General features: G+C 44.3%; 1 protein-coding gene across 13 annotated transcripts in view; it reads right to left on the bottom strand.

Annotated features, from left to right (window-relative positions):
• Window positions 1-15058, bottom strand: part of LOC121530842 (pre-B-cell leukemia transcription factor 3) — an 80876-nt gene that overhangs the window by 15729 nt on the left and 50089 nt on the right. For 7 of the 13 annotated variants that reach the window (XM_041836116.1, XM_041836120.1, XM_041836118.1 and 4 more), the window contains exon 3: window positions 71-312. In XM_041836116.1, the coding sequence (XP_041692050.1) occupies window positions 71-312 (242 nt within the window). Of the gene's footprint in view, window positions 1-64; window positions 313-15058 lie in introns of all 13 variants that reach the window. The other 6 variants (XM_041836115.1, XM_041836122.1, XM_041836119.1 and 3 more) reach the window with 1 other exon arrangement.

Here is a 15058-nt window from a genome sequence, read left to right as displayed (position 1 = left end):
ATGAAAAACATCATGCAAGCCTATGAAGCTTAAAGATGTAAAGGTGGTTAAAGGTGTGACTCACACCCACCTGTTCGTATTTCTCCAGCTCTGTATGGTAGATCTGTCTGATCTGGGTGAGTTTGGATCTGTAGTCCGAGTGTTCGATGGAGTTGTCTGAGGCTGCGCCCGAGGCTGCGGCTGCAGCGGCAGCAGCGGCTGATCCGCCCCCTTTCTCTGGTCCTGACACGCCCTCCGCCAGCAGCATGTTGTCCAGGCGCATGAGCTGGGGGTCAGGAGGGTCCTCCTCCTGGGAACCACGGATGCTGAGGCCTGAGAGACAACAGACAGACAGAGAGAGAGAGAGGGGGGGGGGTTTAGACATGATGACATCCAGACCTCCAGACATGACACAGACACAAAGGCGTTTGATAAGTGGACTGTTTGATAGGGCAGAACCTCCATGGTAACTGAATAATAATATCACTCCGTTATGTGTTTAGTGTTCCTTTTAAACCAGAGGGTGAGTTTGATGGGCTCACCAAGAACCACACCTAGACACATACTCTCAAACCCCTCCATGGCTGACTGGGTGATTTCCATTAGGGTGAAAAACATACAACAGCTCAAATTATGCAGCTTAAGTGCCAGCCTCACAAGTATCGTCTTGTACCGTATCCTGAGCAGTGAGCCACTAAAGCCAAAATGATTTTTGTATAGCACTGGATGTCTGAATTCCGGTATGTGCAAACATTGCAGGGGTAATTAACGCCATTACGTTAGCAGAGTCGTAAAGCTATAGTGCGGCACAGGTAGTCCCCTGTGGGCATGGATTGGGTACCTCCTGTGTATGTGCTGTATTCATGTTGCCCAAGCCCGGGCCTGCCTTCTTTTATTTACACACTGTGCTGCACACTGTGTGTACAGGGCGCCTTACATGACAGCAACATCCATAAACTGACAAATGCTCAACTGCGAGGTGGCGCTTCTATTCTCCGAAAGGATGCTAAACAGAGGAATATACCTGAAGCATGTCTACCTTTTCGGCATAGCGCAAAGCCTTAAATCCCAATTGTCTCTTTGTTTTCTGAGATTAAACACATATTTGGCATTATTCTACTTCATTTACAACAATCTGCGAGAGCTACTCATAGACAATATATTTATTTTCTGCTAATTGTGCACTTCATTACTGTGCTACTAAGAAATCTCAGGGCACACGCGCGTGCACACACACCCACCCACAAATCGTTGAGTGCTGACTTTTACTATTGTTATCGGGACCTGCTGTTTCTTTTTCTCTTTTCTTTCTTTCCTATCTTTCAACAAATCCTGATTAGCCATCAGTCAGCATAGGAGCACACCTGCAGGCATTGGGAATGTTGCCATGATGGCTGCAAAAGAAAAAAGACTGCAGCAGGTCAGAATTACCAGCCAAATAAACCTGTATTATACAGTCCAATAAATTGATTTAAAAAACTGCACCCAATCTGCAGTATACACTGAGTGCCCACTCAGACGTTATGATTACCAGAGTTGTCTCAATTCAATAATCTGCCTGCGATTCAGGGATTTCCAGCAGCTCATTAAGGCTTCATTAAGATATGGTGAGCCTCTGAATTCCAAATAAGAAGATTAGTGGTTCTATTGTGTGAGGCAGTAGCCTAGCAATCAGAGAGGCCCTCTACCAGACACTGACTGACAGACTGACCCAGCACACCTATTGAGTAGGCACTGGAGTGTGTTAAGTCTTGCTCTCTTTCTCGCTTTCGCTCTCAGACACATAAACACAAAATTGAGCTGAGAACAGTGACACTGTTATGGTCATTTTAAATGAACATGATGTAATTTCTCTCATAACATTCCCCGTTGACATTGGTGTGTTTGATGTGTGTAGCTCAGATGTGGAGATTGTCACGAATTCAGCCGAGGCTGCCCCTCCTCCTTGCTCGGGCAGGTTTCGGCGTTCGTCGTCACCGGCTTACTAGCCACTACTGCTCCATTTATCATCACTCCATTTGTCTTGTCTTGTCAATCACACACACCTGGTACTCATTCCCTCATTAGTCTGTGTATAAGTGTTCCCTCTGCCCCCTTGTCCTTTGTGAGTGATTGTTCGTTGTGAGATTAAGTAGCTCGGTTGAGCTACTCTTTACTTGTATGCAGCCAAGGTTGATTTTCCCTTGTGCTAGTTTGGTTCTGTCGCTATATGCGCTACATTATTGTACACTGAATAAACTCTTGATTTCTGTGTTTTACCTCCTACGCCTGACTCCGTCATTCACACCTCATCACAGAATCACTCACCCGCTATGGAGTCAGCGGGAGAAGAGCGCACACCTGGAATCGTGGCAAGGGTCCAGGAGCATTCCACAAGGGTCCAGGAGCATGGCCAGCTTGGGGGAAGCGATGGATCGGGTTCTTCAGGTCGTCCAACACCTGGAGAGAAGAGGAACCGATCTGTCGAGACCAGCTGGCTAACCGGATCCAGCCACCTACATCACAGCACCCGGAGGGATCCAGATATTTCGACCACGGGCGTTCGATGGGACGCCGGCTCTATGTCAGGGATTCCTTCTCCAACTGGAGCTGTACTGCTCCAGTGTCAGGCCGGCGCCATCAGATCGAGAGCAGGTGTCTGTCCTCATTTCCTGCCTCTCAGGGAACGCCCTGGAGTGGGCCAACGCGGTTTGGAGAGGAGGAGCTACAGGGAGTTCTCCTGCCTATTTCGGGCGGTTTTCGAGAGGCGGGTGAGCAGCTGGTCCACTTGAGGCAGGGGACGAGGACAGTACAGGAGTTCGCGCTGGAGTTCCGGATCCTGGCAGCAGGGTCCGGGTGGAACGAGCGGGCCCTGATCAACCAGTTCCAGTGCCATCTACGGGAGGACGTCCGACGGGAGCTAGCCTGCCGTGACACCAGTTTGTCTTTTACCGAACTGGTGGACATGGCCATTCGTCTAAATAAGCAACCAGAGGACGTCCTGGAGGAGGTCTGCCCGTTCCCGCCCCGACCGACGCGGATCCAGAGCTCATGGAGCTGGGTGGTACCGCGCACCGAGAGAGAGGAGGACGACAGCGCCAGTGCCACTCGAATGGCACAAAGGGACATTCCACCACATGTTTTCGTCAGCGCTCTTTTGGGTCAGGAGGCGGCCGGCAGGGCACTCTCGCATCACCCCAGGTATTGAGCACCCACTCTTGTTCAGAGCCCTCTGCTGAGCACTGTGCTATACCCATATACTTCCCTGATCACATGAGAGTTCCCCAGTGTAAGGCGCTAGTCGATTCAGGCGCAGCTAGGAACTTTATGGACAAAACTTTTGCACGCCGCCAGGGCATTTCATTAGTTCCCCTATCCATTCCACGCCCCATCAGAGCACTTGATAGTCGACCATTAGGGTCCAGGTTGATAAAGGTAGTCATGGTACCAGTCACCATGATCACACAGGAGACGCATTGTGAGCAGGTCACTTTTTCCATCATTGAGTCTCCTGCTTTCCCTGTGGTGTTATGTATTCCATGGCTAACACTCCACAACCCCACTTTCTCATGGCCGCAGAGGGTTCTAGCGGGGTGGTCGCTAGAGTGTTAGGGTAGGTGTATGGGTGTTTCTGTTGGTGCAACCACAGTGGAAAGTCCAGACGGTGCCTCCACCGTGCGCATTCCCCCCGAATACCATGATCTGGCACAAGTCTTCTAAAAAAATAAAGCGACTAAATTACCACCTCATCTGGCGGGGGATTGCACAATAAACCTTTGTGTAGACGCTGTACCTCCCAGGAGTCATGTGTATCCCCTGTCGCAGGTGGAGACGGAGGCTATGGAGACATACGTCACCGAGTCCCTGCGCCAGGGGTACATATGTCCCTCCACTTCACCCGCCTCCTCGAGTTTATTTTTTGTGAAGAAGAAAGACGGCGGTCTGCGCCCGTGCATTGACTATCGACCACTGAACAAGGAGCCGATTAGATTTAGTTATCCTCTCCCCCTCATTCCGTCAGTGGTTGAGTCATTACATGGAGCACGCTTCTTCACTAAATTAGATCTCAGGAGTGCGTACAACCTGGTGCGTATCCGAGAGGGAGATGAGTGGAAGAGAGCATTCAGCACAACCAAGGGGCATTATGAATACCTGGTGATGCCCTATGGTTTGATGAATGCTCCCTCAGTCTTCCAGTCCTTTGTGAATGAGGTTTTTCGGGACATGCTTGGTCGCGATGTAGTGGTCTACATCGACGACATCTTGGTGTATTCCGCTACGCGCGCCGAGCATGTGTCCCTGGTTCGCAGAGTACTGGCCCGACTGTTGGAAAATCACACACACCTGGTACTCATTCCCTCATTAGTCTGTGTATAAGTGTTCCCTCTGCCCCCTTGTCCTTTGTGAGTGATTGTTTGTTGTGAGAGTGAGTAGCTCGGTTGAGCTCTTTACTTCTATGCAGCCAAGGTTGATTTTCCCTTGTGCTAGTTTCGTTCTGTCGCTATATGCGCTACATTATTGTACACTGAATAAACTCTTGATTTCGGTGTTTTACCTCCTGCGCCTGACTCCGTCATTCACATCTCATCACAGAGATGCTAATGTCAGACAAATGTGTGTCTATTTGTGGATTGGCTGGATGTTTGTCTTGTAGGTGTAATGGTGTGAAAGTAGAGGATGAATGGGGCCATTTGCGTTGGAGACACTGATGCTGGAAGAGTTGTAGCATCAGGTCTGCCAAGCCAAATCACTCATGTGGACAATATGCCATTGCTCCACTAACTTTACCCCCATCACCATCATATCTGCAAAGATGCTAAGCTATTAGTATAGTATCTCTGGTGGTGGCAATATCTAGAGGTTGATCTACCAAACCGTTAGCCCACCCAACTACCTCATCCCCATATTGTTATTTATTTTGCTAATTTGCACTCCAGTATCTCTATTTGCACATCATCTTTTGCACATCTATCATTCCAGTGTTAATACGAAATTGTAACTATTTTGCACTATGGCCCATTTATTGCCTTACCTCCATAACTTACTACATTCGCACACCCTGTGTACATATTTTCTGTTGTATTTTTGACTTTATGTTTTGTTTACCCCATATTTAACTCTGTGTTGTTGTTTTATCGCACTGCTTTGCTTTATCTTGGCCAGGTCGCAGTTGTAAATGAGAACTTGTTCTCAACTGGCTTACCTGGTTAAATAAAGGTGAAATTAAAACATTTAAAAATAAAAACAGGTTTGCTCAGTGCAGTACCTTTGTCTACCTTTTGCTGCAGACACTTGTTTAAGTCTGCACTTTCCTTTGTGCTGGAGATGGTAGTAAGTAGGTAGGCACGATTTTCATGTCAGGTCTATTAACTATAACTCTAAGAGCAGCCGTGCACATTTGCACACCAAACCCATGTTGTCACTTTCACTCCCCTCTTTATCCAGGGGAAATACAGCTGGGGGAATTTACAGGGCTTTTCAGTTAAATGGACATAAATCACTGGTTTCATTCCAACCAAATAATCACAGGCCATAAAGAGCTACTTGTCTCTTACCATATATTACCACAAAGTTCCTATGACCAATAATGTGGCCATTCAGAGCTTGGGAAAACAGACCGAGACATTAGGAAGTGACATGTAATCATGTTAGGAAGCTGACGTGTGGAGTGGCCATGACATTTTTATCATAAGTGTCCATTTCTATTTGGGAAATCAGCAGGATAAAAATGATTACTCCACTGGTCTGAGATTGTGCCGCCCCTCCAGCAGCCCACTAGGGTGTGTTTGTGCCAGAGCAGCTATCGAGGCCCATCCATAACAAACACTGCCACCCTCCACCTGGCTCAACATACAGTAGGGAGCAGCTCTCAGCCAAAAGACCAAGTGCTGCGATTTTCCTCACAATGTCTATCTACTACTGTCCCACTGGGTAAAAACTGGTTGAATCAACGTTGTTTCCACGTCATTTCAACAAAATAAATTACAGTATATGTGATGACGTTGAATCAACGTGGAAAACTGATTGGATTTGAAAAAAGTAATCAATGTAAGTGAATTGTCTTTTTTTCACCCAACTTTTAAGCCAAATCCAATATAATGGTGATTCAGTTTGGGGGGATTTCCCGTTGAATTCACGTTAGTTGACAACTCAACCAAATGTCAATCAAAACTAGACGTTGAAATGACGCCTGTGCCCAGCGGGGTGTTTCTCTCCCTCTCCTTGTATTTTTGTTTTTCTCTCATCATTGAAATCTGTGCTCATGTTACTTAATACCTAATTTCTCCTCTAGGGTTGAAAAGAATAGAAGTCGACAATGTGATTAATACATTCATATCAGCGAGGTCTGGTTAGACTTTTTATTTGTACATGTTTCAATGTCATATCTGATCCGAGACAATAACACATTCGACAGATAAAGACAAAGCAGGCCTCTCTCACAGCCTCTCTCCCCTCCTCTGTTTATGATAATTTCCAGTTTCAGGCCGTTGTCTCGTTCATCACCCCTGCTTGAAGTTCTGACAGTGATCTGAGCAGTGCCTCCGGCCGCTCTCCTTTCCTCCCACCTCTTTCCCCCTGTGCCCTCTTTTATTCAGTTGGCTTAGCTGACCTTTGGCCGGTGCTTGTTTACTCTCATCACTGAAGTGTGAGCAGGAGAGCCATAAAGGTAGAGCCCTGCTGGGTTAATGTGAGCTGCTGAGGAGAGGAGCAGGTTCAGGGGCTGGAGCAGGGTTATCTACCAGTTCATACTGCAGTACTACACTGTCACAGAGAACAGAGTGAAGAATACCATAAAATCACATCCCAGAGGAAAAGTGAGTAGAGGATTTTTTCTTTTTTGTTTGAATATTTATTCCACAGATTTAATCAGAGGCCTAATTATTTTTTCTCTCTATAGCATGTGATTAGATAGAGGGCTAAGAACATGGAAGAATATAAACTGTACAATAGTGTTGTGAATTGTTTGCGAACTGTGTTTGAAAGAACATATTGTATCTCAGTTACTTCCACTGCTTTCAAAATATCCTGTTCGATACACATAACCCTGACCCCCTGCAGTTCCTTTCCTGCTCACTGCTTCCAACGAATAGGCCCAGTGCATATCGACACACTGCACATCTAATTGCATTGATCCACAAAGGTCTCCCAAAGCTAACTAATCGAAACAGAATTTATTTTCTGTCAATATTTGCAAAGGTCATCTCTCTTAAACCAGGAAACAATCCCAGGCAGTACAGAGGCAGGCAGGCTGTGGTTCTCCTCTCTCCTCTCAGCCCTCTCTGTTGTGAGTATTAATGAAGATCCCTGACTTCCACCATGTGATTGGAACACACTGCCAAAGCAACACACCAGAGACCACAGAGGACTTAGAGGAACACTATCACAAAGAGCACCGTGTCACTACAGCCTTGTTCCCATGTCTCTTTTCACTTAATATCATCTCATTTTCAAAGCCCCCGGATCAGTGGCTGTCCTCTTTGGAAGCAGGGAAGTGCATCAAATTACCATTGGAAATCTTTTGTTCTGGCAAATGAAAAATAAAGATTCTCTTTCATTGATGTCCTTAAAGTATTTTATAAGCTTGGCCTACATCCACATAGTACAGAGAATCTGAGAAAATGCCTGCGGGCTCTCTCAAGCATGTACATAATTAACATGCCATTAACACATTAATACACATTAGCTATTCCCAATGTTAATGGCAGGGTAATTGCCATACCTGATACCACACTGAGGGAAAGCTAGCACACATTAGCCACATTTTGTTTCACTTTCTTTCTTACCATGAAAGAGCTGAAACGGATCCTGTCTAATTCAGGGGCTAAATCATTATATTTCCCCACAGACAGAAACAGTGGCTTTGACAGTTCTCTGCACATGTCTGTCAATGCGTGCTCACACTCTCTCTTTCAAACAGCATCAATTGGAAAAGATACACACATTACATTACTATTCCATCTCAATAAAAAGAGACTTCAAAGCATGTGAGTTCTCGATGTATTCAATGTAAACCGCAAAGGGTTTGACTGTAGAGGCAGGCAGAGAAACTGTGGGGATGAAGTGAGCATGCCCATTAAATGCAGAGTAATAGAGGGTAGGAAAGGGACCCTAAACTGGGGAATCCCTGTCTAGCATGATGATGTATTTCCTCCCAGTACGGTGAGTGATAAGCTAATCAGGCCCGTTGACAGTGAAGTGTTACAGCCCCCCGGTGCTGGGTCAAGACTTCTCCCATCATACACCACCAGCACACTCTAAATGGACAGCACAGGGGGGTGGAGGTACAAGACGTGACAAAAAGTGGCTCCGGTCAGAGAAGAAGATCCCTGTCAGCTCAGGTAGCCTTTGTCCTTCGATGATGATGCTCTCCTCCCCCAAAGGAGGCTTTGACAAGGTAATGGGTGGGTGGGGGAGGGGGGGCTACTCCGAATCAGAGAGATGGGTGGGGGGGGTGGGTTAGGGGGTGGGAAAAGATAACCCAAACAAACATCTTCTAGACATTTTGCCGAGCACACCAAAATGAATCACTGTCCCATTGTGGCACGGACATTTGTGGAAAGTGACATAAGGCATGACAGACCAGGGGGAGAGGATGGGAGAAAACTGAGGGAGGGAGACTGTGTATGTGTGTGTCCACTCTGAATCCTGCCCTCTCAGACTGTGGTGGGCAGGCGGCCAAATGGCGCAGTGATGACTGACCAGGCCTAGCTGTGGCGGCCGCACGCAGCGGTCGGGGAGACTGGCCAAATGAGTGGACAGGTCCTCCGTTACAGATCAGCAAACTGACTGACCCTACAAAACACATACAGCATGGGGCTCCAGCATAGGGATCAGCAGCAATCACTAACTCAATTCTGCCTGTTTACCTAATGAAGCATTTACCATCAATACTAACATAAACCTAGTATAAAAATATTACTTATTTATATACCTCATAAAAAATTGCATCTTGATCTATTTTAGTAACAAAGACAATTTGATTTACAATAAAGTATTCATATAGAATTTAAAATATGACTAACATAATTTGCTGCTTTTTCCCTCTTATTTCATTTCATATCTTATGTACTTTTGGTTTTTAGCTGCTAGCCTCAATTTACTGCAAAGGTACACATATTTTTAATTCAGACCCCAAGCACATAATGCAAATGTGGCACTGAAAGCCACTTATGAAATACCCAAAGGCAACTAATCTCTCCTCCTCTCTCTGCCTTCTCTGCAGCTCCCTAATTAGAAGATTGTATGAAACCAGGTCACACAGCAGGTCCTGTACACACAGACAACCAGGCATATATACGGATACAATTTCATCTAAACATCATGTGCATGAAACCATGCATACATTATTCTAAAGGCTAAGGGTGAAACAAATAATCCTACTTTTGTTATTAATCCCATGTTTTTACTGTATTCCTCTAAAGAAATGGTTTAGGGTTGAGGAATTGTGTGTGTGTGTGTGTGTGTGTGTACTCATGCACACATAAACCATAAAGCAGCATTGGGAACATACAGCAGACCATGATCCAGTGCCAGACAAATTATTATTTGCAGTGGCATTTCTACACGAGAGTTGACAGTCTATCATTTAGATTTCGTTGCAGTGTATCCACGGTAGAGACTGCAATGCCTGAAGGAGAAGGAGCTGTTTCCCACTGAATAATATATTTTCTAGGGAAGAATATGACTCCAAATTATAGATTAACATTCCCTTCACAGCCGAGCTAACATATATAGTCCCAATTACACTAGGAGGTAGAGGCTGTACCTGTGGAAAATGGGTGTCTTTGACACACAAAATAATCTCATTCTGCTGAGCGGTGAGACATGATGAGAAGCTCACCAAGGAGAACACATATACATTTGTTTTTACAGTGTTTATGACCTAAGGTAAATAGTGAATGTAATTTGGAGGGACAGAATGCTCAAGTCAGCCAAAGTCACATGTACCTGAATAGGAGCATCGTAGCTGCTGGCGTATTGTTGTGCCTGATGCTGCAGGTTGCTGTGGTCTGCAGTGTGGCTGTGAGAAGGAGCTGGACAAATCAATGTCCAGTCCCAACAACAGCATGTGACAGAAGCAGGCCATGTGACAGAAGCAGGCCAGAGAGGATGGACAGAGGAACAGAGACTACCAGAAAGGCTGACAATCTACTCTTAATCAGCTCTCCTTTTGCACAACGCATCACATCATATCCATCGCAAAAACAACTGTGACAGTCCTACAGTGGTATTGGTGTTTAATATAAACTATTATAATAGGGATTCACAACAAAATAACAATTTGAATAATAATTCCAACAACAAATTGCCAAAGGGAAAAACCCTTAGTTTTTTGTGTTTAATTTGATTTTATGAGTAATTGTTCTGTATTTATGGTGCTACTGCTTATTGTCTGGTATCCAACGAACAAGGTAAAAAAAGGTTATTTGTTTCTAATTATTCTCAAAGTGTATTTTACACACCATTTAATGAGTTTGTCTGGAGGAGTGGCCATGGGCTGTGACTTCCTCCCCCAGTTATCCAAGATGAACCGTGCAGTCTCCCCCACGTCACCCCCATCATGTGAATCAAGTCCCTCTCCCTACTCAATTCTCTACAACTGCTTCACCGAAGCAAGACAACAGCTCCCGTGCCATCTCGTCTCGGCGTACCGGGAGAGAGAGGGGGGTGGAGAGTACAGAGCGAGGGGCTCGCTCCATAATTACAGTAATTAACAGTTGCAGATTTAATTGGAAGGGAAGGCATTAACGGGAGGAACATTGTGGCGGCGTGTGCGGAGGGAACCTTTCCGGCACAGGGCTTTTGTCTGGTACACACCTAATGGAGCCCTGGCTTGCTAGCTGGCTGGCTGGGCTGCGGTAGCGCTGCAGCCCACTGCTGACACGACAAGCACTGGGTTCAGACGCCGGGGCTTGTCATGACTCAAACTGGAAGCAGATAATTAGGTGCCAGGTTAATGAGAGCATGGGCTCTTGATGGCATTTGGTTACTGTATGTGGGCAATTAATGATTTCGTTTTTGTGTGGAAAACATAGCCCATTACTCAGCTTGGCCTCTGAGTTTAATGTAGTGATGGAGTGGCAAAGGGCTGTAGCTATAAACCTTTTTAAAATGGCTAACATTTAATACCTCCAGACAACTTGGAGTTTTATAACAGATGTGTGGAAACATACATTTAATCTCAATTTCCTTGTAGCCACTAGCTGACCTTTTCAGACTGTAAAGCCGTATGTCACTGCTTTCTATGTTAAAAAAAATCCCCATAGACATCAAGCAGACTATGAGGTTCCAGGTCAAATACAGTACATTGCATGCCCATACACACACAATAACAAAGAAACTGGGCACTCATGCCATACAGTGCCTTGCAAAAGTATTCATTCACCTTGGCGTTTTTCCTATTTTGTTGCATTACAACCTGTAATTTAATTGTAATGGACATACACAAAATAGTCCATATAGGTTAAGTGAAATGAAAGAAATAACTTGTTTCAAAAAATTATAAAAAATAAATCACGGAAAAGTTGTAAGTGCATATGTATGCTTTACTATGAAGCCCCTAAATAAGATCTGGTGCAACCAATTACCTTCAGAAGTCACATAATTAGTTAAATAAAGTCCACCTGTGTGATCTGTCACATGATCTCAGTATATATACACCTGTTCTGAAAGGCCCCAGAGTCTGCAACACCACTAAGCAAGGGGCACCACCAAGCAAGTGGCACCATGAAGACCAAGGAGCTCTACAAACAGGTCAGGGACAAAGTTGTGGAGAAGTACAGATCAGGGTTGGGTTATAAAAAATATCAAAAACTTTGAACATCCCACGGAGCACCATTAAATCCATTATTAAAAAATGGAAAGAATATGGCACCACAACAAACCTGCCAACAGAGGGCTGCCCACCAAAACTCATGGACCAGGCAAGGAGGGCATTAATCAGAGAGGCAACAAAGATACCAAATATAACCCTGAAGGAGCTGCAAACTCCACAGCGGAGATTGGAGTATCTGTCCATAGGACCACTTTAAGCCGTACACTCCACAGAGCTGGGCTTTACGGAAGAGTGGCCAGAAAAAAATAAGCAAACACGTTCACCAAAAGGCATGTGGGAGACTCCCCAAACATATGGAAGAAGGTACTCTGGTCAGATTAGACTAAAATTGAGCTTTTTGGCCATCAAGGAAAACGCTATGTCTGGCGCAAACCCAACACCTCTCATCACCCCGAGAATACCATCCCCACAGTGAAGCATGGTGGTGGCAGCATCATGCTGTGGGGATTTCTTTCATCGGCAGGGACTGGGAAACCGGTCAGAATTGAAGGAATGATGGATGGCGCTAAATACAGGGAAATTCTTGAAGGAAACCTGTTTCAGTCTTCCAGAGATTTGCGACTGGGATGGAGGTTCACCTTCCAGCAAGACAATGACCCTAAGCATACTGCTAAAGCAACACTCAAGTGGTTTAAGGGGAAACATTTAAATGTCTTGGAATGGCCTAGTCAAAGCCCAGACCTCAATCCAATTGAGAATCTGTGGTATGACTTAAAGATTACTGTCCACCAGCGGAACCCATCCAACTTGAAGGAGCTGGAGCAGTTTTGCCTTGAAGAATGGGCAAAAATCCCAGTGGCTAGATGTGCCAAGCTTATAGAGACATACCCCAAGAGACTTGCAGCTGTAATTGCTGCAAAAGGTGGCTCTACAAAGTATTGACTTTGCGGGGGTGAATAGTTATACACGCTCAAGTTCTGTTTTTTTGTCTTATTTCTGTAATGAATACTCAGGGATTAGGGTTAAGCAGAGCGTGGCAGGTGTTTATTTCGCCTTCGCAGAAGGCAGGAATCGTGGTCACAGGCAGGCAATGGTCATACACAGGTAGGCAAACAGGCAGGAGAATCAAAACTAGGACTGAAGGCTAAAACTGATTCTCACAAACGAGCTAGGAAACGTCTTAGTAGAGTCAAAACGAACAATACCTCACAAGGCACAAACAGAATGAACTGAACTATATAAGGAGCTGATGAGACCAGGTGAGTAACTAACACAGGTGAAATCAATGAACAAAAATGAAAGACAGGGCTACGTTCAAGAACACAAAGAAACAGGGCTACGTTCAAGAACACAAGGTGAACTAAGAAAATAAATACAGAACCTTACAATTTCTTGTTTGTTTCACAATAAAAAATATGTTGCATCTTCAAAGTGGTAGGCATGTTTTGTAAATCAAATGATACAAACCCCACAAAAATCAATTTTAATTCCAGGTTGTAAGGCAACATTTTAGTCATTAAGCAGCAACAAAATAGGAAAAATTCCAAGGAGGAGGGGGGATAAAGCACTTTAGTTAATTTTGGCGGTTTGCCCATTTGTTTAAAAATAATTGAACCAACTGGAATACATCCTTGTCTTCTTCATCATCATCATTCTCCTCATATTGAAAGAATAGCTCATTAGCAACATGTTCAGATGCAATCATTACCACAATATGGCATTAAACCCTGTTATCCACAAGGCTTAGACAGTCCTATGCCAGCTTTATTCGAAGCTAGGAAATAAGAGTCTTTCTATTGAATATATCAACCAGTTAACCAGTGGAGTTTATTGAATTTATTGAATCTGTGGTATGACTTAAAGATTGCTGTACACCAGCGGAACCCATCCAAATTGAAGGAGCTGGAGCAGTTTTGCCTTGAAGAATGGGCAAAATTCCCAGTGGCTAGATGTGCCAAGCTTATAGAGACATACCCCAAGAGACTTGCAGCTGTAATTGCTGCAAAAGGTGGCTCTACAAAGTATTGACTTTGGGGGGGGTGAATAGTTATGCACGCTCAAGTTTTCTGTTTTTTTTTGTCTTATTTCTTGTTTGTTTCACAATAAAAAATCATTTGCATCTTCAAAGTGGTAGGCATGATGTGTAAATCAAATGATACAAACCCCCCCAAAATCCATTTTAATTTCAGGTTGTAAGGCAACAAAATAGGAAAAATGCCAAGGGGGTGAATACTTTCGCAAGCCACTGTAAGTGTTCACTTAATTCACGGTATCGCCTTTCATAATGTGTTTGTGAAATCCCATACCCTTTTGAAAAGCACTGCCTTTTCATTCCATAGGATTTATTGGCAATGAATCCACAGAGAGATCTTAAGACATCCTCTTTCTTAGCCCTCCAGATCAACGGCTCCACATCTCCTATTTTGGAGTGTGTTGTTCTCTTGTCTGTGGTGGCCAATTAGAGAGGTATAAGATAAATGGGGATACACAACTTTGATGTCCATCTTTTTAATAAGCTTTGGTTAAGATGACATCTGTGTGAAAGGGTTCAATATCCTCACAGTGGGAGAGAAAATAGGTTTATTCAGAAAATAAAAATCATGTAAATACTGTTTGAGGGTTTAGGCTGGGTTGGGGATCATCGCTTCTGCTGTGACTCTGGTGTTCATATTCATTATCATTTATTGGCCAACATATTGGACATCTTAGTTCTGCAGATTAGCCAGGGAGAGATGATGTTTATAGCTTTTCCAAATCGTTACTTTTATTAATAGAGGCATGTGCAAAGAATAACAAATATATATTCAACTACAATGTATAATACCCCAAAATAAATACAAAGAGCTTCAAATATTTAATATTTAATTGAAAATAAATATAAAATCATATAAAAATAACTCTATAGTAGTATAGAATGTGTACTGTATCTATGTAGCCTGTATGCATGGGTAATGTGTAGCCGCCTGTGACATACTGTACAGTGCATGGAGGTATGATCAAGTGTTTCTGAGCATTTTTGTCGGGCGTCCATGTGTGTGTGAAGTGCGCATACCCGCTCTGGCCTGGGGACGTGCCCTTTTATATGTGTGTGTAACTCAGCCAGGAATAATGTAAATGTCTGGAGAGTCTTAAGACTGAGCAGGCCTGTATAAAAGTGCCCTGTTTGAGGCTAGTAAACAAGACAATAAATACAGACGAGAAGCCCGAGCTGTCTGCTGCGGCTCTGCTGAATGAAAACAGAGGTGAACTGCTTATTTTCAGCATGGCACCACAAGATGACAACAGCATTATGAGCCCTCATACATTCTGACTATCACTTGACAC

Source organism: Coregonus clupeaformis, chromosome 18 (genome assembly GCF_020615455.1).
Source record: "Coregonus clupeaformis isolate EN_2021a chromosome 18, ASM2061545v1, whole genome shotgun sequence".
Classification (NCBI taxonomy): Eukaryota; Metazoa; Chordata; class Actinopteri; order Salmoniformes; family Salmonidae; genus Coregonus; species Coregonus clupeaformis.
The sequence above is the reverse complement of the archived record's forward strand: the minus strand, read 5'-3'. Positions and strand labels throughout refer to the sequence as shown.